Raw genomic sequence first — 27,825 nt, 5'->3', positions numbered from 1 at the left:
AGAGAGTAGCTACAGCGAGTTATTGGATGACCCTATTGAAGGGCAAGCTTGAAGACTGAAAATTGCAAAGAATGGAACAAGTACCATTCATTCCCTAAGGTCCCTTAATCACAGCTCGCTGCTGCTAGATTATATCGATTGATTCCCCCACAACCATGGTTTTCTGATTATGCTAATCATCTTTGGGGAATCCATCAAACTGCAGCAAAATTTGCTCAAGATCTGAGACAGCAATTCACCTCTGAAGCAAAAGGTTTTCATGTGGAAATATATTGCTGGAGTATTCCACGTTGGAGAATTTTTGGAAAGCACGCATATTGTGTTTGCTAAATGCCCTTCTTGTCAACATCAAAAAGAAATAGTGCAGCATTTATTTTGGTACTGTTTAGACAGTAGATCTTGTTTGCGAAGGCTTCCTAGATTACTTGTGGTAAGACTTCCTATGATCACTTTTTCCAGCAACTTTTGGATGTTTGGAAAATACGCACAACGAATGGATAAATATGCTCTCTTTATTGCCTAGCTAAGATTTTGGGCACCATGGACTATATGGGTTGCTCACAATCAGATGGTTTTTCATTCATCAAAGATTGATAAGAACTTCTACTTCCGACAATCTTGGCATGACAGCTATCAGCTACAACGGATTGATCAAGCTCAGTTTGAATTGTTTTTCACTGAAAATGTGTAAGGGATGATGCACAGCCAGGCAAGAAATAGAAGGACAGTGTGAGGCACCGTTTGGAGTGGGTAAATGTGTAATAGTGGAGGTAGAAGTACGTAAAGTGACCAGGCACAGCATGCAAGGAAGCAATGGCATGAGGGCATGAGTCACTTTGACTAAATCATAGAAACCTGACAATTGCCTTTTTCTTGAGTATGTTTATTGTTTTGGTAAATTTTGTTAGATAGATGGTGAAGTTAGCCCCTAGAACGTGGCTTCATGCTCCTAATGTTGTGCAGCATTTCATTTAGATACAGTGCAAATTTCTTCATGTAATGTTGTGTAAGCTCTAACCTACGCTTCATTCTAAGACTATATTGAAGTACTTGCTCATGCAAGTGTGTGGGAGTGTTAAAGTCTGCTGCTTTTGTTCTGGTGTGCTTATGCATGGATAATACTTACTTGTACCCACTGCAAGAATGCAAGATTGAGGTGGGTTAATGATAGCACAGAACTGCTTGACTCCAAACGGGCCACCCAAATTCGAGACCGTGAATGTTCCTCCCTACAAAGTTCAAGAGGAAGCTTTGAAATCATGTTACAACTAAAGCGGAAAACAAAGCTTATTTCATGTACCTTAACTCACCTCATAGTCAGCAGGTTTTAAGCTGTTTTTCTTGGCCTTGTCTGCTAATGTCTTTACATCCTCTGCAATTGTGGCCAGCCCCTTCTTGTCCGCATTCTGGACCAAATAAAAACCACTGACGTAAGGCAAAGACCTCAAGCCTGCATCTTTAAGTGTGGACATGTAAGATAGTCATTCTAGCTACATTGACTTACCTGCACAACTGGTACAAGCAAACCAAAATCCGTCTGCACAGCAACACTGATGTTTATGTTATGATACCTGATCACATGAATGGTCTAAGTCATCTTCATGAAACAAGGGCTCCTTGTTGCAAGGACCCACTAAACAGCATGCAATGTAAAAAGAGAAAGAAGTTCTTACTGCCGAATGAAGTCATCTGTCCAAGAGCTGTTGCACTCTGGGACTTTTTTTAGAGCCATGGCTGCTGCCTACACAAACAGTGCATCAAACAATTATCAACCGCAAGGTTGACTAGTGTAAGGTGGAGTTTTAAGACATGTGGAGGACTAAGATTAAATCTCGACTCTTGAGACAAGATCTCAGCAATCCACCTTGTAAGAGGCATTCTCCACAACCCCCCCCCCCTCCCCCTCTTTTCTTTTTTCTTCACCTGAATTAGCTTGGTTTAAGAGGATAATTAAGCTTTTAAAACAAAAACTTTGAGTCTTCTTCCTCTTTAACCATAATTTTCCACACACGATTAACCATTTCATTAGAAACTAATTTGAGGATTGGTGATGGCTGCCCATGGTAAGCACCTTCAAGACAAAATCATTGATAGAAATCCTCTTGCCTCCTGATGCTTCTTGCAGGGTGTTCAGCTTACTCCTCAAACTGAGATCAACCAAGGGACCACTGTTAAATACTCTCTTGGCAAATACAACTGCAAGCCAATTTCAATCAGAAGAAGGCCAAAAGCATACAAATACATGTACTTACGCCAACAGATTATCCACACGTGTATCAACTGTCAGATAGTAGTGTGGAATAGTTTGCTTAGACAGAAGAAGCCTTTGTGCAGTAATCTGTCAGCATACATCAATGCCAATACCTCAAACCCACTGTAGTATAAGCAATTAAAGCTTTACATTATAAAGCAGGGATATATTTACTAAAAAAGCATAACCTACTCTTCTAATCTGAGTGTTTGGAATGTCTGTGTAGTCCAGAGCCTGAAGCGGCTTCTCAAGTGATTTACGAAGTGCAGGAGCAGAATCAGATGCTACAACCGAAAAAATGCCATACCATCAAAACAATGAATGGGCTCAAAAAACATACAATGTGAGCACAAACTCAAAAGGCTGAACACTACCTAGAAATTCATCAACATCAGCTTTTAAGATGCGCCCATCTGGACCAGTACCTTTTAGACTTGACAAAGGTACCTGCAGTATAATGCCACAATAAGTCATTAGAGAGGGCAGCATCCTTAGTGGAGCGGTTTGATTTGACCTCCCATAAAGAAAAACAAATTCAACCACCACCTAAAGAGTAGGCTTGTCTGATTCTAGACAGAAACTGGTCCGAGCATGCAGGGACAGAGGGGATGTGTTAACATCTTCTATCCAAGGACATGTGGACAAATAAGATATGTATGAATTTAAGAAAGAAATAGCTAAAGATTACATAGAATCGAAAAAAGTGGATGTTAATGAAAGAAAAAAATACATTTTTTTCCTCTGCGAGCTTCCGAGCTAAAGGACTTGCAAAAACACGGTCCTCTGCACCAGGGGCAGTAGGTTCTGGCTTTGATGCCTCTGTTTTGGGTGGTGGAGCAGTGCTTGGTTTAGGTGCCTCTGCTTTGGGAATGTCTTCATTCTTAGGAGGTGGGGGAGGAGCTTTGGAGGATGCATCACTAGTAGCCTTGTAATCTTTGAAATTACCAACCTCCGCTTCAGAGTCAACAACAACAGCTATAACCTGTTAGCAAGCAGCACCAAAGATCAATCAAGACACAACCAAATAGCTTTCACCCATGCAAATGCAGTTAGTTAGATTGACTGCTCTTTGACGGTTGGTAGGCAGGACAAATGGCCAGCACCATTGCAGCAGCAAAGAATATACCTGTCCTACAGGAATGTCCTTGGACCCATCTCCACAAAGGATCTTTGCCAAATAGCCTTCCTCCATAGCCTCCATTTCCAATGTCGCCTTGTCCTACAGTATTTATATAGACTGAAATGTCAATGAGAAGAATTTATATGATACTTGAGGACACAAAAGTGGAAAAACGGCAACAAAACTGATGCAGATTTACCCAAGCTAAATCTGTCGCTTGCTTTACAGACCCAGCCCTTAATGCATCCAAAAAGCCCATCAATGCAATCAAATGGAACCATAAGCCTAGCGCAAATGTAATTCATCCTTACGTTCAAGTTAGCCATGATGACACTAACCACAATATGCCAACAGGGTCATAGCATTTACACTTTATCAAAAATAAGCTTTTAGTTGCAAGTATAAAGCCATCCAAGCACACATTGTTGCTGTGAACTATCATATCCTTCCTCTCTGAATGCACATCGATAACATCTCATTCAACTATCCCCTTCAAAATTTCCAAAATTTTGAGATGAGTCCTCTTTCAATATCTTGAAAAACTCTATGGAAAAAGCATAGTTTATTCTTGGAACAATTGAGTAGATATAATGTCAACTTCCTAAAATTAGCATCTGAGACCTTATTGGACTTCATGGGAAATGAGATACAAAACTTATAGCCTCTCATGGCACAGCCCCAGCTTTTGAAATATATTGAATTCATCACAGAAATTCATGTAATCTCTTAACTAGTTACGAGCAAGTGCCCATGCCGGCACATATACTCATAGAAAAGGTTCCCAAACTCAATGGAGAAATACAATCTGGACTTCTTGAGAATCTACTTACAAAGCTTTAGACCACCAACAACTTGATCACACACAGCACTGTCTGTTATGGCATCTTTACTACCCCCATTAACACCAAAAAGTACATGTAAGGATTACATAGAAAGACGTACCCACCTTGGTATCAACGACTAATTATATTAACTATTGAACTCACGTTCAGTTGCTTCTAACATGTGTCATGATAGGGCTACTAGGTAAATTAGATTTAGCAAAGGAATCAGCCCATGCTGAAGCCCTAACTTATAACGACAATAAGACAGTAGGCACTCACAAAAGGTAATAGTAGGCTGCCTAGCTAACTTTGCCCAACAAACATTGCTTAACAAACTAAGTGTGATTCATAAATGCAACTAAGGCAGATAACATAAATCCTGGAGGTTGTGAACACATTAGCACATTCAAAACCCAACAATGTTCTCAGTTAGATTGACTACTTTCCATCTTTTCCATATTACAAAAACTCTTCTTTAGACTAGCAAATAAGTATTTCTGCCACAAAAAAGTATTCACAAGTAAAATGAGATAAATGCAAGGGCCAGATTTTTACCGTCTCGATTTCACAAAGCACGTCTCCCGGTGCAACTTGATCGCCCTCTTTCTTGCACCATTTTGCAATATTTCCCTATAAAAAGGAGATCTAGATGATATTAAATAGGGTTAACCTAAATGTTATTATATAGGGTTGACCATTGTGCAGATGCATTACTCTCACAGAAAGCTTACTTCTAGACCCTTTTAAGGGACACTAAAGAGAATGACTATGCACATGAAACAGAAAGTGAGCTGAACCTGCGTCATTGTTGGTGACAATGAAGGCATACCAATCTCTTGATGTTGGATTGCTGAAAGGAAAGAACAAAATCTGCTTAATTGATATGCAGCCAGTAGCACAAAACAAACTTAATTTTCACCTAGTAGGCTAATCTCTGCCTAGTCTCTAGGATACATAAAAGACTTGAAACCTTTAACTCACCTCTAGTGGAGGATATTAGCCTCAGGCTAGTCGAAAGGCCATGAGGGCGAGTAAAACATGGGACATAAACATCTGCATACAAAGATGAGAACAGGTACACCACTATTTAAGTTCAGATCTGCACTTAAAAACCATCTTGTTGTGACATATCGATTTGAGGGAAGAAATAATATAAGTCCAATGAAATGCATTATTAAAGCCTCTTGAAGTACCTATACAGGCCTTTAACAGCACGCTCTCTGAGTTACAGCCCTCGCTGTGGTCCTTCTTCTTGCAGACGAAGGACCGCTCGGGGAACGCTCTACTTCAACATTACCCAGATCCTACGGCAAAGGCCTATGACAATGACACCCTTGGAATAGATGGGGCAAGGTGTTGACAGTTGAAGGAGGGCAGATTTTAATACGGGCAAAGAAAATGCAAGATTGAGGCAGGATTTTGAGCTGCTTACAAGCCCCTAACCAAGCACTCAAGGGTGGAAGCTGGTCATTAGGGAACCAGAACCCTACCATTCATCCCCTTGCGCAGTCCTCAGCCACTATTCAGCAGTCCAATACAAGTTGTATCAGGGTTTGCCCATAAGATACTTAAAACTTCACTTGATTGACAACGAGATGATCCAAATATGTTATGCGATAGAAAATTTGTTGTGTGCTTATGTGTGATTCATGCATAGACATTGCAATAGGGAACGAAATATGGGCCAATTCTTCCCTTTCAACTCTCGAGTATTCTTTTTTCTAGAAATCTGGATACAATGCTTTGTGGAGGCACAATAAATTAAAAGCTATAACTGTAAACCATACTTACCTTATCCTTTAATAGATATCAAGCGTCCATAGTGGCCAGTCCCTTCCTTCCGGCTCCATATATCACCATTTGGCCGCCAAAGTGGTCTTCCCCTATTTCGTGCCAAGGTACAAGAGGCCAAGGAGCTTCGTGTTGCCCGTACTGAGGCCAGGACTCACGTCACCTACGGGACCCCTAGTGTGGCCAGGACATGGAACCCACTGTCAGGGATCCCAGTTTCAGCTTCCCACTGAGCCAATTCCATGCTCGGGAAGACCTGCTATTTACACATTCCAGGAATGGGAGATGTATCCATTGCATAATGCAATGTGCACGCATCTCTGCTTCCCTGAAAATGATTTTGTCTGACTTGTTTTTGTGTGAATGCCTACTATGACATGTTCAGTTCACGGGCAGGGGACGCCCCCTCATGAGCCAATGTGAATGCCCTGTATTCTGACATGGTTTGTGGCATGTGCATTGTGAACGGGTGGTAAGTATTCATTTAACCCTTGTTTATTATTGTAAAGGTTTTATAACCTTACCAGTTCACACTTATTAAAGTTGGGCATCGGCCACTTGCCCAGTGCCCGGGGCCCAAGGTTAAAAGTGTGGCCAGCCCAAATTCTGGGCACCCACACATGGCCTCATGATTCTCTACCTCTCTTTTTCTGCTGGTCGACTGCTCCCCTTGTGGACAGCTACTGTACATGCTGAATCTGCTGTAGACGCCTGTTGCTGTACCTGCTGTACCAGCACTGTTGCATCAGCAGAACCCGACTGTAACTACTGTGCTGAAGCTGCCTACAGTATCCCCTTCTGTACCTGTTGTGTACCTACTGTGGGCACCTTCTGTACCTGCTGTGTACTTGTGGGCACCCTTGTACCTGCTGTGACTGACTGTGAACCCTACCGTACCTACTGTACCTGCTGGGAACCCTATTGTACCTGTTGTACCTGCTGGGAACCCTACTGTACCGGCTGTAATGCTTGTACTACCTACTGGAAACCCTACTGTTCATGTTTACTGACTCTATGGATGCTGAAGTTGTGGATGCCATAGAATGGCTGAAAAAGGAGCTATCTAGGGTGCAGGAAGCACAATATGTTCGCTTTAAACTACTTGCACGTCTTGCTGCTTTGCGGGATGCTAACTGTCAATCTCATCGCTTCTATGATAAGTTGCATCAAAAACATATGCGTGAGAATATTGTTAGGCTGATGGATGCCCAAGGCAACCTTGTTACTCAACCTTCTGAGGTTATTCAGCATTGCATCAGGTTTTATGAAGATTTGCTTGCCCCTCGAGAGGATGTCTCGCCGGCTGTCCTGGCTGCAAGGGAGTCATTGTTTGCTGAAGTACGATATCAAGTTGACCCTGATGTGGCGGTTCAGCTTGATGCTCCTGTTACTCAAGGGGAAGTGGAAGCTGTTCTCTCCAAACTTCCCATGGGAAAGAGCCCTGGTTGGGATGGTTTGACAAATGAGTTTTTCCAAAAATATGCTGATCAACTTGCAGAGCCTTTGACGCTTATTTGTCAAAGGGTTTAGGATGAGGGATATATGCCTGCCGATTGGAAGTTGGGCATACTTCGTTTGTTGCCCAAAGTTCCTTCGCCTACTTCTTTGGCTCAATGGCGCCCGATCTCACTTATGGGTATTATCTATAAAATCTTTACAAAGATTTTTGCCAATCGCTTGCAGAAGGTGCTTCCTACTCTTATTCATCCATATCAATATGGATTTGTGCATGGCAGGAATATTTCGCATAATATTCTTAATGTTCAAATTGGAGTGGATTATGCCAAGGCAAAGAAGCAAGAGATTGTGATGGTGCAGCTGGATCTTGAAAAAGCTTTTGATCATGTCAGCTGGTCTTTCCTTTCTCAGTTAATGACAGCCATGGGCTTTGGTCCCAAAATGGCTAATTTGGTGCATTTACTTGGCTCTGGCTCTATCACGCAGATTATGCTCAATGGAGGACTTTCGGATGGTATTTCTCTCACCCGTTCTCTCCGGCAGGGCTGTCCTCTTAGCCCTCTTTTCTTTGCCATTGCCACTCATCCTATGTTATCTCGCCTAGATGCTATGGCATCGCATGGTGAAGTGGTTGGTTTGCATCTCCCTCATGGCTTGAGCAATTGGTTGCTCAAGCCCTTGCGGATGACACAGCAAGCATGCAAGACACGAAAACAGGTCATGCTTCTAATAAATCTTTTTTTATCTTCGCACATACACAAAATGAAATGCATATGTAAATATACATTGGAAATCCCCCGTTCTCAAGTCATGTATCTCACTCAGGGGTCTAGTCATACTAGATGACCCCGAGAACCAGTGTTCCCAGTCATACTAGTGTCACCATTTGGTCCATCTCCATTTCTGGAGCCACTTCTATGGGACTATCACTCCATAGAGCGGCCAGATTTGTGCCATTTTCACATGGGGACAGGCCAGTGTCCCATGTGAAAGGGCCAATCTTTTCGTGTCACATGGACGGGAGCCAGATTAGTGTCAACCGTGTGTGACCAGTGCAAGGTCATCGCGAAACGTTTCACTGTTGAAACGAAACATTGCTGAAACGATTCATTTGGAATGAAACTTTTCACCACCGGGAGGTGGCCAGTGAAATGATGGACCGAAACGATTATATACATAAAATCTGAAGGTTGGACATGGTGCCAAAAGAGCTGAAAGTATACACACCAACAGTTCAATAATCAATCAATCATAACCCTCAAATTAGTGAAAGAATTGGGCAACCAATTTGGGGGTTTTACCCAAACCGAAATTAAACCTGAACTTAAGGGTTTTACCCAAACCCTCAAATTTGTGGAAGAATTGGGCAACCAATTTGGGAATCCAAATTTAGACTTGCTCAAATTGGGCAACCAATTAGGGGATTTTGTCCCAAATTGGAAAAAACCCCCAAATTTGGGCATCGAATTGAATGCCCATTTTTGAATGTTGAGAAGATCAGGCCCAAATACTCATAAAGCCAAATAAAGTACGGAAAGCAGTCTTATGCACATCTTGGGGTGCAACTCTGACTTAATATCCACTCTTCAAGTCTATCCTACTGAAGCATGAAGCTCCCCTGTCAATGGATCCATCTGCATGTCTTTTCAACTTATAGACCCACTTAGTACCAATGGCTTTCTTGCCTTTGGGCAAATCAACCAAATCCCATGTTTGATTCTTTTTACTAGAATTAAGTTCATCCTGCATGGCTTTGTTCCAATGCACATTCTCTCGTGCATCCACAAATGAATCAGGCTCATCATCATCTTGTAAACTGGCTGCCATAACCATATTTAAATCCATGATGTGTGCATGCTCATTGGTCCGTGTCTCCCTACGAGTACGGCCAGCAAGAGGACCCTAAAGATGGCTGTCTTGTAATGTCCTCAAATACCATCTAGGTATGTGTCTGACCTGTGGAGCCTGCTGCCCCATATTTGGCTCAACTTCTGGCTCAACAGCCTGCTGAATTTCTGCACCATCTTCATGATTAGCTGGCTGTCCTGGACCCTCATGGGTTGGATCACCAACTGTGAAATGAAACTCCATAGGTAGTAGACCTTCAAACACATCATTTTCAGCCTGATTTAGATTTACATCATAACCAGCCATGGATATTTCTGATTTTTCATCAAAAATAACATCCCGACTAGTGAATATCTTCTTGGATAGTGGGTCATATAACCGGTAGCCCTTGCTCTCACGGCTATACCCAACAAAAATACATTTTGTGGCTTTATCATCCAACTTCCTCCTCAACTCTTTGGGTATGTGTGCATATGCAAGACACGTCTAGTTGCAAAGGGCTATGCACAGAAGAAGGGCATTGATTATGAGAAGACATTTGCTCCTACATCCCGTATGTCGACACTTAGGAGTGTCATTGCATTGGCTGCACATCGTGGTTGGGTTGTTCATCAGTTGGACATCAAGACTGCTTTCCTACATGGGGACCTCGAGGAGGAAGTTTATGTACATCAGCCCATAGTTTTTGCAAAACATGGTCATGAAGGAAAAGTATGCAGGCTGAAAAAGGCCTTGTATGGTTTGAAACAAGCTGAGCTTGCAACCCATCATTGAAGACATACAGTCAGAAACGCGTTTCATACAGGTTCGAAACGTACGAAACGTTTCGAAACGTTTCGTCATGTATGAAACGCGTTTTTTTCATCATCCAATTTTTTTTATTTTTTTTTTATTTTTTATTTTTTATTTTTTATTTTTTTTTGTGTACAATGTAGAGACGGATTGCATTGAGAGTTCTCTCCCAGGATTGCAGTTCAGGGCCTTGTGAGAGAAACTGGAGTACATGGGCTCTTTTTCACACGAAAATGAGAAATAGACTCTCCTCAGCACAATTGGAGAGGCTTGTCTTTTGTCATTGTAATCTCTGATTGCTAGAACAAAAGGGTCATCCCATTGAGCCTCGCCAAGTGAATCCAGATAAGATTGATATCATGAAGTGCAAGGAGATTCCCGACATTCCTCAGGAGGAGAGAGACATCTATTCTATGCTCTATGAGGAGATCATGGCTCCGGCTCGCACTACACGATCTTCTCGAGAGGCTAGTACTAGTAGTGCACCTGCACCTCTAGAGGATGAGGCATTTGAGGACTCGGCTACCGGCAGTGACCTTGAGAGTGAGGCTGCAAAGGCAAAAGATGCAGATGAGGATGAGCATGAGGATGCAGATGAGGATGCAGATAGTAGCTAGCAGCTGCTGCCAGTATCATTTTATTTGGACATGTTATTTAGTTTGAACTTTGGACATGCTATTTATTTTGATCTTGGATTTTGAGTCATGACTCATCACCCACGTGGTGATCCTTTTGATTTCTGCTTAGTCATCAGTGATCACCCACGTGATTTGTGATATCATCATATCTTACATGTATTTTGTTTTTATTGAAATGAATTCAATGTGGTCTCTTATAAGTTATGTCAACAGTTTTTTCTTTCCTATATTTCAAGTTAAAAATATACATGTTTTTTCTATTTTGTATGAAACCTTTTTGTACCCGTTTCTTACCTTTTATGAAACGTTTCAAAACGTATGAAACCCGTTTCATACCTGCCGTTTCTGCAACGCCTGGCAACTATTAGATGCTTTCCTACTCACTCAAGGTTTTGTGAACAGTCCATCAGAAGAGAAAGATCTACTGGTCATCAGCCTTTATGTAGATGATCTTTTGCTCATGGGATCAAATGATGACAAAATTGCAGCTTTTAAAGAGATACTTCAAGAGACATTTGACATGTCTGATTTGGGGCTTGTACACTACTATTTGGGCATACACTTTGTGCAGGATAACAGAGGCATTGGGTTGTTGCAATCTCGGTATGTTGCTAAACTTCTGGAGAAGTTTAAATTTCAGGATTGCAAGCCTATTAGCACTCCTATGGAGCCTGGGATGAAACTGTCACTACAGGATGACAGTATTTTATTTGATGCCACTACATATGCTCAGGCTGTTGGGTGCCTTATTGACTTGTATACTACACGGCCAAATATTCAGTATGTCGTATCTCAATTGAGCAGATTCATGCACAGCCTGACATGCAGTTATATGCTTACAGCGATTCAGATTGGGCTGGTGATTTTGATACCAGACATTCCACTAGTGGCAATTGTTTCTTTCTTGGCTCTTCATGTATTTCTTGGCTAAGCAAGAAACAAACCACAGTGGCCACTTCGTCTTGTGAGGCAGAGTACAGAGCAGCTTATACTACTACCGTTGAGTGTGTCTGGCTGCGTCGTCTTATGACTGATATGGATATTTCAATGGAGGAGCCTACACCTATCTATATTGATAGTCAGAGTGCCATTGCCGTGGCCAGGAATCCTGTGTTTCATGCTCGCACGAAACACATTGAGATTCACTATCATTTTGTTCGGGAGAGACTCCAAGCAGGTGATATCAGTCTGATCTACTGTCCTACATCAGAATGTGGCAGACATCTTCACCAAGGCATTACCACGTCCGAAATTCGAAGCATTCCGCACTACTTTGAATTTGTTTCCTTTTGGTGGATGATGTACAGTGATCACATATCACTCCAGGGGGGTTTGTTGGGTTTTATGTTGTGTATGCACCCAGGGGAGTGCTAGTGATCATCAGTAGGTTACTGGGGCACTTTTTACTTCAGTTAGTGGAGGTTTTTTCCCCCAGTTTTAGCTTAGTTTCACTTATTATGGTTTATAAGTGATTTGGTCCACATGGCACACTTTATGGCCGGACCATGTGAACACAACTTTTAGGTCACATCTTTATGTGGCTATTGTACTTCATTTTTATCAACACTCAATACATGAGCAGTCGTGTTCCTCTCTCTGTCTCTCACGCCTCTTGCTGAAGTACCTTCCAAACCCTAACCCTAACAGCTCAAATCCCCACACATCAATCTCTATTTCCATATCATCCATGTTAACGCCCAAAGAAGTAGCCATCTGAGATGAGAGGACACGCTGATCCTTGAGTTGACCCCATGCTTTAAATAACTGTCGCTCAACTCGAGCATGGGAAGCCTTGCCTTGTACATCCGGTATAGTATTAACTTGCAGCTTCTTTTCCTTCTCACTTTTCCACTTTGGGCAATGTCTAAGCACGTGCTCTTTACTGTCACATCTGAAACATTTATCCTCCTTCATATTTTTGTCTTGCCTAGAGAGACCCAAATTGTCCCCTTTTTCCTTCTTTTTAGGGGGTTAATTTGATTCAGCATTTGCAGCCCTCTTTCGCCCCTTTGAATCACAAGATTCGGGCTTCTTTTCCTATCCCACTTTTGCAATTTCGGACCAGCCTTATGGTCCTTACCCAAACATGCATTTTATCCTCTCTATGAGATGCTTCACATGAACTTTTTCAGCTGCCATGGCTAAAGCAAATACCTCTTCAAAATTAGCACCAGGGTAGAGGTCTAAGTTGTCTTCAATGATGGGTTGCAAGCCAGCTTCAAGCTTTCTCAACTTCTTTGCCTCAGAGATATGTAGAAAAGGTAAGACTTTGAAGAAAACTTTCCAAAAGCGTGCATGATATGATTGTCCTTTTTCATGCTCTTTTTGCCCAGGTGAATCCCACTCCTTAGTGATCTCTCTCTCGAAATGGGGAGGTAGAAACTGCTTGCGGAAGGTCTCTTTAAACTCTTTCCAAGTCTTCAGTGCAATGCCCAAAAGCTTTTCGGCTAACCACCATGTAACATGCAGTAGAATTATGCATAGTGAAGGATCCTGTCACACAAGTCTCACACCACTTTCTTTATCCTGAGTTTCGTGAGTCTTTAGCAATCCACTTTTAGCACTTCAAACTTTAAGAGATGAGAGAGAGAGAGAGAGAGAGAGAGAGAGAGAACTTTACACCTTATTGGGTCCCGAATTACCCACTGAAGGACCCCCTCCTATTGCTAGGAGTATTTGCTTTATTATCTTTGAAGAGAATGACTGAGGGACTAACTTTGGACTGTAGATAAGTTAGACGCAAGACCTTTGAAAGACCAAGAGTATGACTAAACTGTACACGGCTGTAGAAGCACCAATGATGATCGATCTCAAGCCTATGCACTCTTCCAATGGAATGTAGGAAGGCTGCAAATCTGAGGTTGAGAGAAGGGGTTGATTGGGACTGTTCTAGGCTGTGAATGTATGCTGAAAATGAATGAATGAATGAATGCGTTTTACCTTCACCAGAAGGGCTATAGCAAAACGATGACATGAATGAATGCTGAAAACTGTGTATATGCTGAAAATGCAAGGTATTGTAGTGGCTGAATGCTGCTGATAGTGCTGCGTTTTGTTGATGAGATGCTGAATGCTCACTCGTGGATGCTCCTTGTGCCAAAGGAAGAAACGCTGGAGTCCAATGATTATGATATGAATGAGTGAATACAATGATTGCTATTTATATGCACATGCTTCTGGTCGGCTAGCTGAAAGCTGGCCGACTGCATCATGTCTTGCATAAAATAGATAATGTTGATAATAATCCTGTCAGAATACGCAGTGGAGATGATGACCAGATCTGGGAACACGAGCAAAACGCAATGCAAAAAATAACAGCACGCGAGAGAGAGAGAGAGAGAGAGAGAGAGAGAGAGAGAAGAGAGGCGTGTAACTCTACTCTATATACACAAGAAGAATCCCAGAATGATACAATACTGGCAAGGGGCTGTGGGGCCATTTTATATGGCCCCAAGCATGCAGTCGGCCTGCTCATGGGCAGCCGACAGGACTTGTAGAACTCCGCGACCAGCAACAACACCAGTCGGCCAGCAGCTGTGAGGTCCACGACCTGTCATACACAGTCGGCCACCTCCAGCAAGTAGACTAATGCATACAGCTGCAGTCGGCTACAGACAAGGACATCTTGCCACCTCAGGGCTGCCTCCCAAGCCACAGAAAAAATGGGAAAAATGTGGGGAAAAATACGGAGAGTGGGGAAAAATGAGAAAACACCTAATAAGGGCGAGCACACCCACAACAGAGGCCCTGGTGTATATGTATAGACAGGAGATGACTTCTAACACCCCCTCTCAGCTCTTGGCTGTGAAACCAACCACAGGGAGCTCGGGTGCCACCTGAGCAAATCCTGAGATAGCGACTTCGTGAAGAGGTCCACCGTACTGTCCTCCGTCGAACAGAACTCTAGCAAGATGTCATCAGCAACGATCTGTTCACGAACAAAGTGCCTCTGGATGACCATGGGTTCCTCCAATGGAAGCCCAATCCTGCAATGCAACCTCACTACCTCACAAGTAGCATCACAAGCAGCCCGGTACTCTGCCTCTGTCGACAAACAAGGCAAAAGATGACTGCCTCTTACTGCTCCATAAAACTGCTCCTAGGCCTGAAGTAGATCCCCTCGTGTCCGGATCTCCTCCCCACTGAGTCACTCCAACCGTGGAGTCGGACTCCATCAATCAATCCCCCTCTTGTGTAAAAGAGTCCATAATCCTTTGCATGTCGCAGAAACCATAGGATATGCAATCCTGCCTCCCAAACAGTCATCTACAACCATGAGCTCAACTGCCTCATCAAGAAGCTCCCGTCCAATCTGGTGTCCATCAACCAAATCAATGAACCATTCTGCTTCTGAGTCAAAGAGGCATCACACTGCTCACAAGGATCAACACCTGTTATGGTGCAAAGCCTAGTCCTGGAAACCTGCTGTAGACCACGCAAGGCCTTCTGAAACCTGTCAACCACCCCCTCTGAATCCGGAACCACAAAGCCTGGAGTATGCACCTCCTTCTGCAAGTAATCAACTGCCACCTGCCTGGCTTTCCGAGAGGTCCCCGTGGAAAGAACATCCTCATCTACATGAGTTTCTTTGTCCCGAATACTACGAGACATCAGAGCATAAGTTACCTGTTCAGTTTCCTCTGACTGACAAACACAAGAACTACCAACATCAGTACTGGAAAGTTCCTGCCAACTACTGCCATCAACTGGCAAGCTATCCCCCATCTGGTCCCGAAAAGCCTGCACCTACAACGTATCCACACTTAGGTGGCCATTACCAGACTGTCACTCATCACAAACCTAAGGACCTCGGAGAGAGAGTGCTGAAAGCTTGTAAACTCCATTCTCCACTCCGCCTTCCCAAACCACCTGGCCTGTTGCTTTGTCCCGGAGAGCAACAAAATACTCATCAAACTCCACCCGTACGCCAATCTTGCAAACCTGATGCACTGACAACAGATGAAAACCAAGTGACGGAACATACAACACCTGGGAGGAATGCTTCCCCCCTCTGCCATCAGGAACTATCTCCAACCTGCCCTCACTGTGAACTGGGATAGTGGACGTATCCCCAGTAAGAATGTGACCAGAATACTTGCAGAGATCCTGTAAATCTGAACGGGAAGGAGTCATGTGCCTGGAAGCACCACTGTCTAGAATCCACTCCCGAGTATCCGTTGCAGAGAATCCTTCAACCTCCTCCCTGCCTAAAGAAAATGAAACATCGGTGTCTATCACCTCCAGGTGCACAAAAGCCGGAGTCTTCATGATTGCTACTGAGGAATCTTCACCCTTCTCGGTCTTCCGCTTGGGACACTGCCTCCAATAGTGGCCTTTCTCGCCACAATCATTACAGGTCCTCTCTGCCTTTAGTTTCTCGCAGTCAGTAACGGACTTCTTCTCAGAAGACTTCTCCGATAAAGCCTTCCCTTTGCCCGTGTTACGGCCTTTCGACCGCTGGCCGGTTAAGGCCTCCAAACCTCCACCCTGAGGAGGGTTCGTGAATCGTTCCTCCTAGTCCAAGACCTTGGGCACAAGCTCCTCCCACGTGATGGTGCTGAGCCTGCCACTAGTAATCAAAGACGAGTAAAATGCTGAGTACAAAGAGGGCAAATGCAACAGCAACGTTATGGCCATGTCCTCTGATGATATCTCCTTCCCAGCCTGAAGAACTTCCTGCTGAAGAGCCTGCAGCTTGTCAATATGCTCCCGCATCGTCGACGACTTTGCAGGGCTCATAACCCGCATCTGTACTTCCAAGGAAATCCTCTTCATGGGCGATACCCTGTTTGTAAAGAGAAGCCAAATGCTGCCATATACCTCTGGCCAGCGTCATATGCTTTACATGATTGATTACCTGCGGTGTGCAGTTGAGGAAGATAAACGAACGGACCCTGGCGTTGACACGATCCCTCATCTGTGCCTGTGCCTCCCGGTCCCTTTGGATCGACGGTAACTCCCCTTCCTCTACTTCCGCCCGTGGAACCCCAACAATGACGAAATCAGCAAGGTCGTAAGACTCCAGAACAGATTCCATCATAACCTTCCATATGCCGTAGTTGTTCCCGTCCAACTGACGGTCCACCGGGAACATGGAGAGTGTCGGGATCTTCACATGCCTTCCGGCCATCTCTAACAAATCTGCCATTGCGGGGATGTACTCTGAAAAAGGGTGGGTGGGTGGGAACAAAGAAGAACTTACACCTGCAAGTGGCTGTCCAGCAAATCAGTCCGCCGTCCTCTTGCTTCTCCTCTTCCCAAACAGTCCCGTACAGTCCACCAATCAGCAACACAACAGTCCCGTACAGTCTACCAATCAACAACACAACAGTCCCCCTCTTGCTCACACAAATCCCAAGAACTATCTAGAGCCTATATATGGCTCTTCAACTTCCCATGCTTCCACTTATGGGATAATCCAAGGCACCTTCTAGCCATAGATCACACGCTCGAAATCGCCAAACCCTCCCTCGATTCGAGCTCCGCAAGCCACCGAGGCGTGAGGGGATCGCCTAGGACCACACACGCCTAAGCCGCCCAGGACCACACGCCCGGGCTCTGATACCATGTCAGAATACGCAGCGGAGATGATGACCAGATCTGGGAACACGAGCAAAACGCAATACAGAAAATAACAGCACAAGAGAGACAGAGATAGAGGCGTGTAACTTTGCTCTATATACACAAGAAGAATCCCGGAATGCTACAATACTGGTGGCAAGGGGCTGTGGGGCCATTTTATATGGCCCCAAGCATGCAATCGGCCTACTCATGGGCAGCCGACAAGACTTGTAGAACTCCACGACCAGCAACAACACCAATCGACCAGCTGAGCATTGTCGGGCAGCAAGCTGTGAGGTCCACGACCTGTCATACACAATCGGCCACCTCCAGCAAGTAGACTAATGCATACAGCTGCAGTCGGCTACAGACAAGGACATCCTGCCACCTCAGGGCTGCCTCCCAAGCCACATAAAAAATGGAAAAATGTGGGGGAAAAATACGGAGAGTGGGGAAAAATGAGAAAACACCTAATAAGGGCGGGCACACCCACAACAGAGGCCCTGGTGTATATGTATAGACAGGAGATGACTTCTAACACTACCTTCTGCTGCAACAGCTAGAGGAGGAAGCTCCATAACCACCTCCGGAAGCTCATGAGAGGGTGGAGAAGAGGATGTGTTAGAAGACGGAAGAACCCCTTCTAAAGATGATCCCTCAGAAAATACAACATCACAGCTGAGAAGGATCTTTTCAACAATAGGATCATAAAGGCGGTAGCTTTTGGAAGTGGTGGTGCACCTCACAAAGACGAGAGTACGGGATTTGGAATCCAACTTATGAACGTTTGGAACATGCATGTGAGTTGAACAACTAACTACTCGAAAATGAGAGACATTTGGCTTCCGTCCAAAGTAAGCCTCATACGGAGTCATGGAAGAAATAGCTCCATCATTGTCCGTGCCATCTCAAATAACAATCCTGAGCAGTAGTAGAAGGAAGCTCCTCAAGATGTACCCAAGCAGCTCCGTCGGCGGGGGAGGCCGAGGAGCCGAAACCCTGGCCATAGTTGCCAAGCATTTCTGAAACGGGAGGTATGAAACGGGTTTCATAGGTTTCATATAAGTTTCGTAAAATGTAAGAAGCAGGTTTCGTTCGGACTGAAAAATAACTCTGGAAATATACATATACAAAATATGACTCATGTCATGACTCATACATGATACATAGCAAACACAAATTGATCATGATTCATCATTGTATACAAAAGCATGCTGCATAAATGAACATCCAACAGACAACAATGATTATAGCACTAAGCAGAAGCATAGACGAATAATGACTCAAATAGAGGAATAATGACTCAAACGAGATTACATATGAATCATGTAAATGAAATCCTTGCACTCTGGAGTCATCAATGATAAACCATGTCACATATTCATGAAGAGACTAGAGTAAAGATAAATGTAAATAACACAAGTCAAACTATAAATGAAATCCTAAACCCTGAGTCCTGATTCCTACAACAGAAGACTCAAGAGTCAAGACTCATCATCGGCCTGACCCTCAACCAGACCCAAATCCTCATCTGTATCATCAATATCATCAGCCTCATCCTCACTACTAGTGCCACTCCCAGAAGACTCCTAAAATGCATCCTCATCAAGTGGAGGTGCATGCAAAGTACTAGCAGCAGGCTGAAGCTCCTGCCAGAGATCATGTGCCCAGAGATGGAGCAGTGATTTCCTCGTAGAGCATGGTGTATATATCCCTCTCCTCCTGTGGAATATCAGGTAGCTCATTGCACTTTTGATAGAATGTGCAGCGGAAGAAGGGAAAGTGGAAACGCAGGGGGGAGAGAGAGAGAGAGAGAGAGAGAGAGAGAGGAAACACAGGTGAGAACCTGCTCTCAATATCATCACCAAAAGCAATACATGTCCCGAGCAAGAGGGGAGAACCTCGTAAGTGAGGGACTGCAGCTAGACAAGCAATGCTAAGTAGTGAAATATGAGGGAGGCATGCCGGCTATATATACCTCTACATGAAGGCAGCCGATTGGTGATGAGAGAGAGAGAGAGAGAGAGAGAGCGAGAGAGACAGAGAGAGGAAACACAGGTGAGAACCTGCTCTCAATATCATCACCAAAAAGAATACATGTCCCGAGCAAGAGGGGAGAACCTCGTAAGTGAGGGACTGCAGCTAGACAAGCAATGCTAAGCAGTGATTCGTGAAATATGAGGGATACATGCCAGCTATATATACCTCTACATGAAGGCAGCCAATTGGTGATAAATATCTCGGAAAATCCCAAGACCATAAAATGGGGAATAAATATGGATAAAATATATGTGAGGGGTGACCAGCCCCTCTGACTAACATGGTCAGCCCTAGAGGCTAAAATAGGACACAAAATAGGAAGCTAGCAAGTAGGGGATGATGTCTACCACCCCCTCTCAGCACCGGATGCTGAGCAAACTCGAAGAAGCCAGAGACATCGTCCTAGATCAAAGATGAAAGACTGCAAAAACAAGTACCAAGAAAGCTCCACAAGCAATCTCGTCAGCAACTCAGCTACAAAAGTAACAAAACACGCTGCCAGGTACACCGCTCCTCTGGAAGAAAACAACCATATAGGCTGCGACATGCTGCTCCAAATAATGGTTCCAAACCCAAGTGTAAGAACACTCCCCAAAGTCGAATGTCGTGTATCCAGCCTGGAGAAGGTATGAAAAACCTCATAACCAACCAAGATCAGATCCTATATATAATCAATCTTGGGAGAAGCAAACTGCTCCTCACTGGAACCCTCAAAAGAAATAGAGTCACTTCAACTCTGTACAAAGAGTAGCCAAATGTTGTGCAAAAGCATCCTCTGAAAAGGTTGGCATCGCAAGATGTAAAGACTCTGTAGAAAAGATAGGGTCCATCTCCTCAAACTCCATAACATGAGTTGCCCAATGCTGTGCATAAGTACACACCACTGAGATGGGCATCGCAAGATGAAAGGACTCACATCCCTCTCTGAAAAAAAATATCGTCGAACTGATATAAGTCCAACCTGATTCTGATCCAAATCCAAAAAACTCTGGAAGTACCACTGTGCCCCAGGCACGGTTAGCAACCACAGATCCAAAGCATCCCACTGGCTCCAAAAAACCATCCTCCAAACAACAAGCCAGCAGAACTGGCAAGGGAAGGGGCATCCTCAGAAGCATCACAAAGAGATGAAGAGATAGACTCCTCACAATGAGGAAGGGAAGCAAGAATATAAACAACAGTGGTAACAAAGTCCTCAAAAGCATCACAGATAGCAGAAGACTGTTCCAGAAGTAGAACCAAATCCCAAGAATCAGCAACAGATAAAAGATCCATGTGAAAGGATCACACCGCAAAGGGCAAAACACCCTCTTTGTTCTGCAAATACTGCAAAGAACACAAGCTCAGACAAAATAAACTCTGCTCAAGATCTCTAAAAAGATCGTTGCTCTCCTCCAAATAACTGTAAACTCCTATCAAAGAAGATAGTCTCCACAGATACAACACAGCTCCCGAAACTGATCCTCAAGTGAAGTAGCTGGAGAAAGGCCCCCTCGCAGTGTAGAAAAATTTTGGGGGAAGCAAAACGCAGCCAAAACACTGCTATCCAACAAAAATAGCACTCCACCGCCAACAGAAGGCAAGGAACATGTAGAAACCGGGAAACCGTGTAGGCCAGTGTCACGTGCATCCCGCACTTGGATGCCACGTAGACATTTCTGTACAGAAGGTGCAGGACCTGGGATGGTGAACTGGTCCCATGTGAGCCCAGTCCGGGACGAGTCAGCCAGGGATCCATCTCAGTCGTCCGAGGTCAGGTGTGCATTGTCCTGCACATGAGTCCAAGGTCAGGTGTGCACTGTCCTGCACATGAAGCAGTGCCAGTCCGCGCTGTGAGTCTCCCTCTGGAATGATGTCAGATGTTCTGTGTATCTGGTTTGCAACTGGATGCCAGGCCTCTGTAGGCATGTAGGTTTGCATGTAGAGATGGGGCCAGCCCATAGGGCTACCCCAGTGCGAAGAATTGCACTTGCACTCTTAGTATGGGCATGGGGGAGGTGTAGAACCACCCCCAAGGGGCCAGGAGGGCCCAAGCTTTGCCCACCAGCCAAGGCATTGGCTGGAAAGGCTGTCGGCCAGCCCTAGGGCTGCTGGACAGGCAGCCGACAGGGTTTGAAGCCCTACCCAGCAAGGTCAGGCCAGGTGTAGGGGCAGTCCCACACCTCTGCGCAGCATGCCCAGCAGCCAGGAGCTGTCCCAGAAAGCATGCGCAGGCTGGACAGCATTTATTAAAGTGTGAAAGCATTTTATTAAATAAAGACCCAGTCGTGGAGCTTCCTGAAGCCAGCCGACTGGATGCTAAGTGGAGTATAAATACTCCAGCCCATAATCCATGAATCCATCTCATAATTCACCAAGTGCATCAAGCAAACAAGGGCCAGGACAGCCAAGAGGTTGCTAACGCAAAGGGGGTGAAGGACTGAAGGTCAAGGGCAGGTTTTCCAGCCAAGAAAAGGTCAAGTACTTTGTATTTGTTTTCAGATTTACATCATTCTAATAAAGCAAATACACCATCCGTGGTGGGGGCCCTACAGAGGGTAATTGGGACCCAATACTGTGTCCTCTCCATCTCCCCCTTCTCTCTCTATTTTCTGCACATCGTCTTTCAGTTTGTGCGTTAATTCCGTCGCGAAAAGAGTGCTGATTTCTAAGTTTTGAAGTACCGATCCTTCTCCGAAGCTTCCGCATATTACAGTGGTATCAGAGCTCACTTCAAGGACAAAGATTCAGCAAAGAAAACCAGAAAATTTTTTCGCTCGTGTGGTTGGTTTTTAGACGCCGGTGGACTACCCCTTTCGGAGTGACTCCTATCCCTCGAAGGACGGTTGGTTTTTAGCCTCCGGAAGCCTCCGGAAGTCTCCCACACAGATAGTGGATGGTCAGATTGCGTTCCGGAAAGGAATTGCATTTTCCCACTATGGCGAGTTTCGGCGACGAGAGAGAACTAGAACCATGGGACCAGAGTGCACCAGGCAGCCCAGCTAGGGCACCCGGCTTGAGTGTCACAGACATGTTCCAGCAGATGATGCGAGCAATCGCAGACCAGACAACCAAGTTGGATGAGCAGAAGGCGCGGATTTTGGCTCTGGAGGAGCGTTCTCGCTCTCCAGCGTCGCGTTTTCCATCTCCTCCTCCCTCTCCTTCCGTACCCCAGATACCAGATCCTCGTCACAGGGACCCTCTCGAGGGGTCACAGCCGCAGCCAAGCTCCTTGCTTGAGATGCAGATGCGTGCATTGGAGATTCGACAACAAGAAGACGATGCCATGCGACAAGTGGAACACAAGCGTTACCTCAGAGCTTTGGACGCCAGATTGACACCGGCGGCGCCCTCGAATCATTTTCCCGAGAAAATGAATTTCAGTAAGTATAATGGTAAACTCGATCCCACTACTCTGTATTCATGGTTACATCAATTTGAAGCTTACTTTGCCGCAGTTAGGAAAACAGATATTGACAAAGTGATCTTAGCTAGTTGGTACTTGGAAGGTGAGGCCATTCCTTGGTGGACTCAGTGGGCTCATGCCCACACCAGAACAGGTATGGCACCTTATGTGTGGGACGAGTTCATCCGCAACCTTAAGCAGCGGTTTCTACCGCCCCACTACCTTGAGCGACTCGAAGACGAGCTCAGGGGAGCACGTCAGAACGCGCAACCAGTCCTTCAGTTTGCCAATAAAATTTCAACCTTGTGTCTGCAATTAGGCTTATCTGATACGGACAAGAAAGGGCAGGCCACCTTTGAGGACGCACTCTCGCTTGCACAGAGTGCAGAAATCAAACACAATGGTGGCAAGCCCAAGACTTCCCAGCCGGCTTCTCCCAAGGCTAACGCCTCGGGGGGCAAAAGCCAGAACCAGACGGGGTCTTCCCCAGGACAGAGCCCGGGAGCCTCTGGCTCCAAGAACTCGAACAATGCGTCTAAGCTTACTCCAGACCAAAAAGCGGAGGCAGGCAAGACAGGTGGCAAGTTGAGTGCTGAGGAGCTTTCTCAGTACAGGAAGGAGGGTAGATGTTACTTTTGTCACACAAAAGGACATACTTCTCGGGATTGTCCGAAGAAGCCTCCAAAGGCCGCCGCCGCCTCCACAGCTTCCGTGGTGAGCACAGCTCCCACACAGACCCCAGCGGCTACCCCTAGTTCTTCAACCCCCGGTGCTTCAGTTGGAGCCATTATTAGCCGGGAGCTCGAAGATAAGCAGAAGGGCGCCCATGACCAGGAGTATGAGCGCAACGAATTGCTCAAGTCCTTTGGCTACATAGGTGGCCAGAGAGTCGTTGTCTTGTTTGACAGCGGCAGCACGGAGGATGTGATCACGGAACAGGCCGCTAGGCGTGCCCGTTTCGAGCTGACTCCGGTGGACAAACAAGTTGAGGGTTTTAGCACAGGTATGACAACGAGCGTCAAGTATGAAGCTCTAGGTGCTAAGTTAGTGATTCAGGGCATAGAGTTTGTGCGTGACTTTATGGTTGCCCCTCTTGTAGGAGCAGACATAATTTTGGGTATCCAGTGGTTTCACAAGTTTCTCCCAGATGTCAAGTGGGACAAGCACACGTTCCAGATCGATCGGAATGTGTCAAACACCCCGGTGACCATTAAGTGTGAGCCAGGTATTCCAAACTTTCCGCTCATAAGCCACTTGCAGGCTAAGCGAGCAGTCAGGAAAGGCGCACAGTGTGCGATGATTTACATCCAGACAGCCCAGACGGTGGCCAGTGCTTCCGAGAAGTACTCGGTTCTCCTTGAAAAGTTCCAGAAGATTTTTCTTCGGGACAGTCTCCCTCCCCAGCCCCCCCCCGTCCAGACCGGAGGATCACAAGATTGACCTCCTCCCAGGCTCGGAACCCCCGAGCAAGTTTCCGTATCGCCTTTCTAAGGCAATGGAATCAGAGTTGGACCGCCAACTCCAAGATTTGTTGCAAGCTGGCTTCATCCGCCCCAGTGTGTCGCCATTTGCAGCACCGATCTTGTTTGTCAAGAAGAAAGATGGGTCTTCTCGGTTGTGTCGATTATCGTGCACTCAACAAGCTGACTATCAAGAGCAGATTCCCGATGCCTCGAATTGACTATATTCTCGAGAGGCTGAACGGAGCTAAGGTGTTCTCCAAACTGGATTTAAAGAGTGGGTACCACCAAGTACGGATTGTAGAAGGGGACATCCCCAAGACCGCCTTCCGTACAGAACGGGCCCACTATGAATTTGTGGTTATGCCATTTGGATTGACGAACGCCCCAGCTACATTTAACCGCATGATGATGCGTAGTTTCCGGGAGTTGATTGGAGTGTGTGTGTTCATATTTCTGGACGACATACTCATATTTTCAGCTACAGTTGAGCAGCATGACATTGATGTGGAGAAAGTCCTTAAGTTGCTGGAAAGCAACGAGCTCTATGTCAATGAAAAGAAGTCAGAATTTTATCTGTTCCAGGTACATTACTTGGGATATATAATTAGTGCTGAAGGCATTCGACTTGATCCGGCTAAAGTGGCCGAGATTGTTAACTGGGAAGTACCTCAGACCGCTTATGACATTAGATCATTTGTGGGTATATGCCAGGCATATTCCACCCACATTGACAAGTTTTCTGATCTCTCGGCAGACCTCACCAATCTGCTAAAGGGAGTGAAAACAAGAAGGCAAAAGATTCGAATGACTCTACGAGCGTTGGAGGCATTCCAGAACCTCAAGGTGGCTTTGTCAGAAGCGCCTTGTTTAGCCCTTGCTTCGTGGGACGAACCATTTCAAGTGATCACCGATGCGAGTAACATCGCAAATGGAGGTGTATTGCAACAGAATGGTCATCCAGTAGCTTACATGTCTCGTAAGTTACTGCCCGCCAAAAAGAACTACTCAATCTATGATCGTGAACTCCTAGCAGTTATTCAGGCCTTGAAACATTGGAAACATTTCCTATATGGCCGTGACTTCGAGGTCCGCACTGACCATCAAGCATTGCGCTGGATTCAGACGATGCCAAGTGCACAGTGGAGTGATCGACAACACCGCTAGAGTCAGATATTCCAGCAGTTCGGTGGTATGATTGAGTACCTTCCAGGAAAGGCCAATCCAGTGGCCGATGCTTTGAGCAGGAAGGGACAAGTATCTGCGATTCAGACCACTAGACTTGACCTTGTTGGTACAGGACTAGAAGACATGAAGCACACGTACGCGGATTCCGAGGAATTCGGTACGCAGTGGGAACAGGCATTGGATGCCACAGGACCATGCCATTTCCTGATACGCGATGGTTGGCTTTTCTACAAAGGCCGACTATGTGTCATGAAATCATTCCGGGCAGCTCTTCTCCATGATGCCCATGACGCCATTACAGGTGGTCATAGGGGCATGAATTCGACTCTGGAGAAATTAGAACGGCAATACTACTGGCCAAAGATGAGGCGTGATGTGTTTACATATGTACAACGCTGTGACATTTGTCAAAAGGTGAAAGCTCCTCGTGGAAAGAAGATAGGGTTATTACAGCCTTTGTCAATTCCTGAGGGTCCTTTCCAGGACATTTTGATGGACTTTGTCACAAATCTGCCTCCCAGTCCGAGTAAGCGTAATACACAGTGTTTAACTATTGTTGATAGGTTCAGCAAATTTGTTATGCTTATTCCTTGCAGGGCCACTGTGACCGCCGAGGATGTCGCCCAGCTATTCATTCGGCATTGGTACCCGATTGGTGGGATTCCTAGGACCATAGTGTCAAACCGAGATGCCAAGTTTACCAGTCATTTTTGGAGGGCATTGTTTGATAATTTTGGTACTAAGTTGAATTTTTCCAGTGCATTCCACCCACAGACAGATGGCCAAACAGAGATATACAACCAGTTGGCCTTTGATGTGCTGAAGTGTTATGTCCACGATCAGCAAGGTAAGTGGGAATCGTTTTTGCCTTTAGTTCAAGCTGTTTTGAATGACTCTTTTTCTTCAGCTATTGGCAGGACTCCATATGAGGCAGCGTTTGGAAGGCCTTTTCAGTCGTCGTTAACCAGGACTTCGTCTTCAGTACCGGAGGCGAACAGAGTGACGAAGTCTTACCAAGAGATTCTAGAGTCCGTTAAAGACAGATTGACGAAAGCACAAGAGGCCTACACTCGACAGGCCAATAAAAACCGAAGGGACATGAAGTTTTCGGAAGGAGATTGGGTGTCTCTTCGGATTATGAAGCAAAGATTGAAGCAGGTGGGCAAGCGATGCCCAAAGTTGTCTTTCAGGAGCTTCGGACCATTTCCCATCCGGAAAAAGATTAATGAGGTGTCTATGCAGTTAAAGCTACCTCCGAGTTGGACTATGCACGATGTATTTCATGTCAGTTGGTTAAAGCCATATGCAGGTCCACCCCCTTCAGAGGTCAAAGACGAAGCGGAACCAGACATTATTGATGAAGCAGAAGTAATGGTTCCAAAACAGATCCTTCTGCACCGTTTCAAGCATGGCTCAGGCCGAAGACTACGACAGTTCCTCACGAAGTTTTAGGACCGAGGAACTCATGAAGCGGTATGGCTCGACAAAGAATTTTTCGAAGACTATCCGGCATTATTGACGGATTATTTGGAGGCTATGCAGCTTCCGTCAAGTTAAGCAGAAGGGGATGTCACGTGCATCCCGCACTTGGATGCCACGTAGACATTTCTGTACAGAAGGTGCAAGACCTGGGATGGTGAACTGGTCCCATGTGAGCCCAGTCCGGGACGAGTCAGCCAGGGATCCATCTCAGTCGTCCGAGGTCAGGTGTGCATTGTCCTGCACATGAGTCCAAGGTCAGGTGTGCACTCTCCTGCACATGAAGCAGTGCCAGTCCGCGCTGTGAGTCTCCCTCTGGAATGATGTCAGATGTTCTGTGTATCTGGTTTGCAACTGGATGCCAGGCCTCTGTAGGCATGTAGGTTTGCAAGTAGAGATGGGGCCAGCCCATAGGGCTACCCCAGTGCGAAGAATTGCACTTGCACTCTTAGTATGGGCATGGGGGAGGTGTAGAACCACCCCCAAGGGGCCAGGAGGGCCCAAGCTTTGCCCACCAGCCAAGGCATGGGCTGGAAAGGCTGTCGGCCAGCCCTAGGGCTGCTGGACAGGCAGCCGACAGGGTTTGAAGCCCTACCCAGCAGGTCAAGCCAAGTGTAGGGGCAGTCCCACACCTCTGCGCAGCGCCCCTTCTCTCTCTATTTTCTGCACATCGTCTTTCAGTTTGTGCGTTAATTCCCTCGCGAAAAGAGTGCTGATTTCTGAGTTTTGAAGTACCGATCCTTCTCCGAAGCTTCCGCATATTATAGCCAGGAACAAAATACAGGTATAGATGCTCCAAAATCAGCAAAACACTGACTGAAATCTGAAATTCAGAATTCTCCTCAAGTACCAAACTACCTCCAAAGCCACAATCCAATCAAGAAACCCCCTCTGCAATTCTCCTCAAGTACCAAACTGCCTCCAAAGCCACAATCCAATCAAGAAACCCTAAGCAGTGAAGTATGAGAGAGGCATGCCAGCTATATATAC

The 27,825-nt window shown here is 45.5% G+C and overlaps 1 protein-coding gene across 12 annotated transcripts in view; it reads right to left on the bottom strand.

The window, feature by feature from the left end:
- LOC147636910 (dihydrolipoyllysine-residue acetyltransferase component 3 of pyruvate dehydrogenase complex, mitochondrial-like) overlaps positions 1-27,825 on the bottom strand; it is an 83,410-nt gene that overhangs the window by 48,641 nt on the left and 6,944 nt on the right. For 4 of the 12 annotated variants that reach the window (XM_086800493.1, XM_086800494.1, XM_086800492.1 and 1 more), the window contains 13 exons: positions 5,177-5,248; positions 4,993-5,045; positions 4,751-4,825; positions 3,378-3,470; positions 2,982-3,233; positions 2,610-2,698; positions 2,444-2,531; positions 2,253-2,338; positions 2,072-2,147; positions 1,674-1,741; positions 1,505-1,571; positions 1,311-1,406; positions 1,127-1,229 (listed from right to left, as the gene is read on the bottom strand). In XM_086800493.1, coding sequence (XP_086656619.1) covers positions 1,127-1,229; positions 1,311-1,406; positions 1,505-1,571; positions 1,674-1,741; positions 2,072-2,147; positions 2,253-2,338; positions 2,444-2,531; positions 2,610-2,698; positions 2,982-3,233; positions 3,378-3,470; positions 4,751-4,825; positions 4,993-5,045; positions 5,177-5,248 — 1,218 coding nt within the window. Of the gene's footprint in view, positions 1-1,126; positions 1,230-1,310; positions 1,407-1,504; positions 1,572-1,673; positions 1,742-2,071; positions 2,148-2,252; positions 2,339-2,443; positions 2,536-2,609; positions 2,699-2,981; positions 3,234-3,377; positions 3,471-4,750; positions 4,826-4,992; positions 5,046-5,176; positions 5,249-27,825 lie in introns of all 12 variants that reach the window. The other 8 variants (XM_086800496.1, XM_086800502.1, XM_086800495.1 and 5 more) reach the window with 2 other exon arrangements.

Source organism: Cibotium barometz, chromosome 7 (genome assembly GCF_041138505.1).
Source record: "Cibotium barometz isolate CiBa-2024 chromosome 7, ASM4113850v1, whole genome shotgun sequence".
NCBI classification, from domain to species: Eukaryota; Viridiplantae; Streptophyta; class Polypodiopsida; order Cyatheales; family Cibotiaceae; genus Cibotium; species Cibotium barometz.
This window is presented reverse-complemented; position numbering and strand designations above follow the sequence as displayed.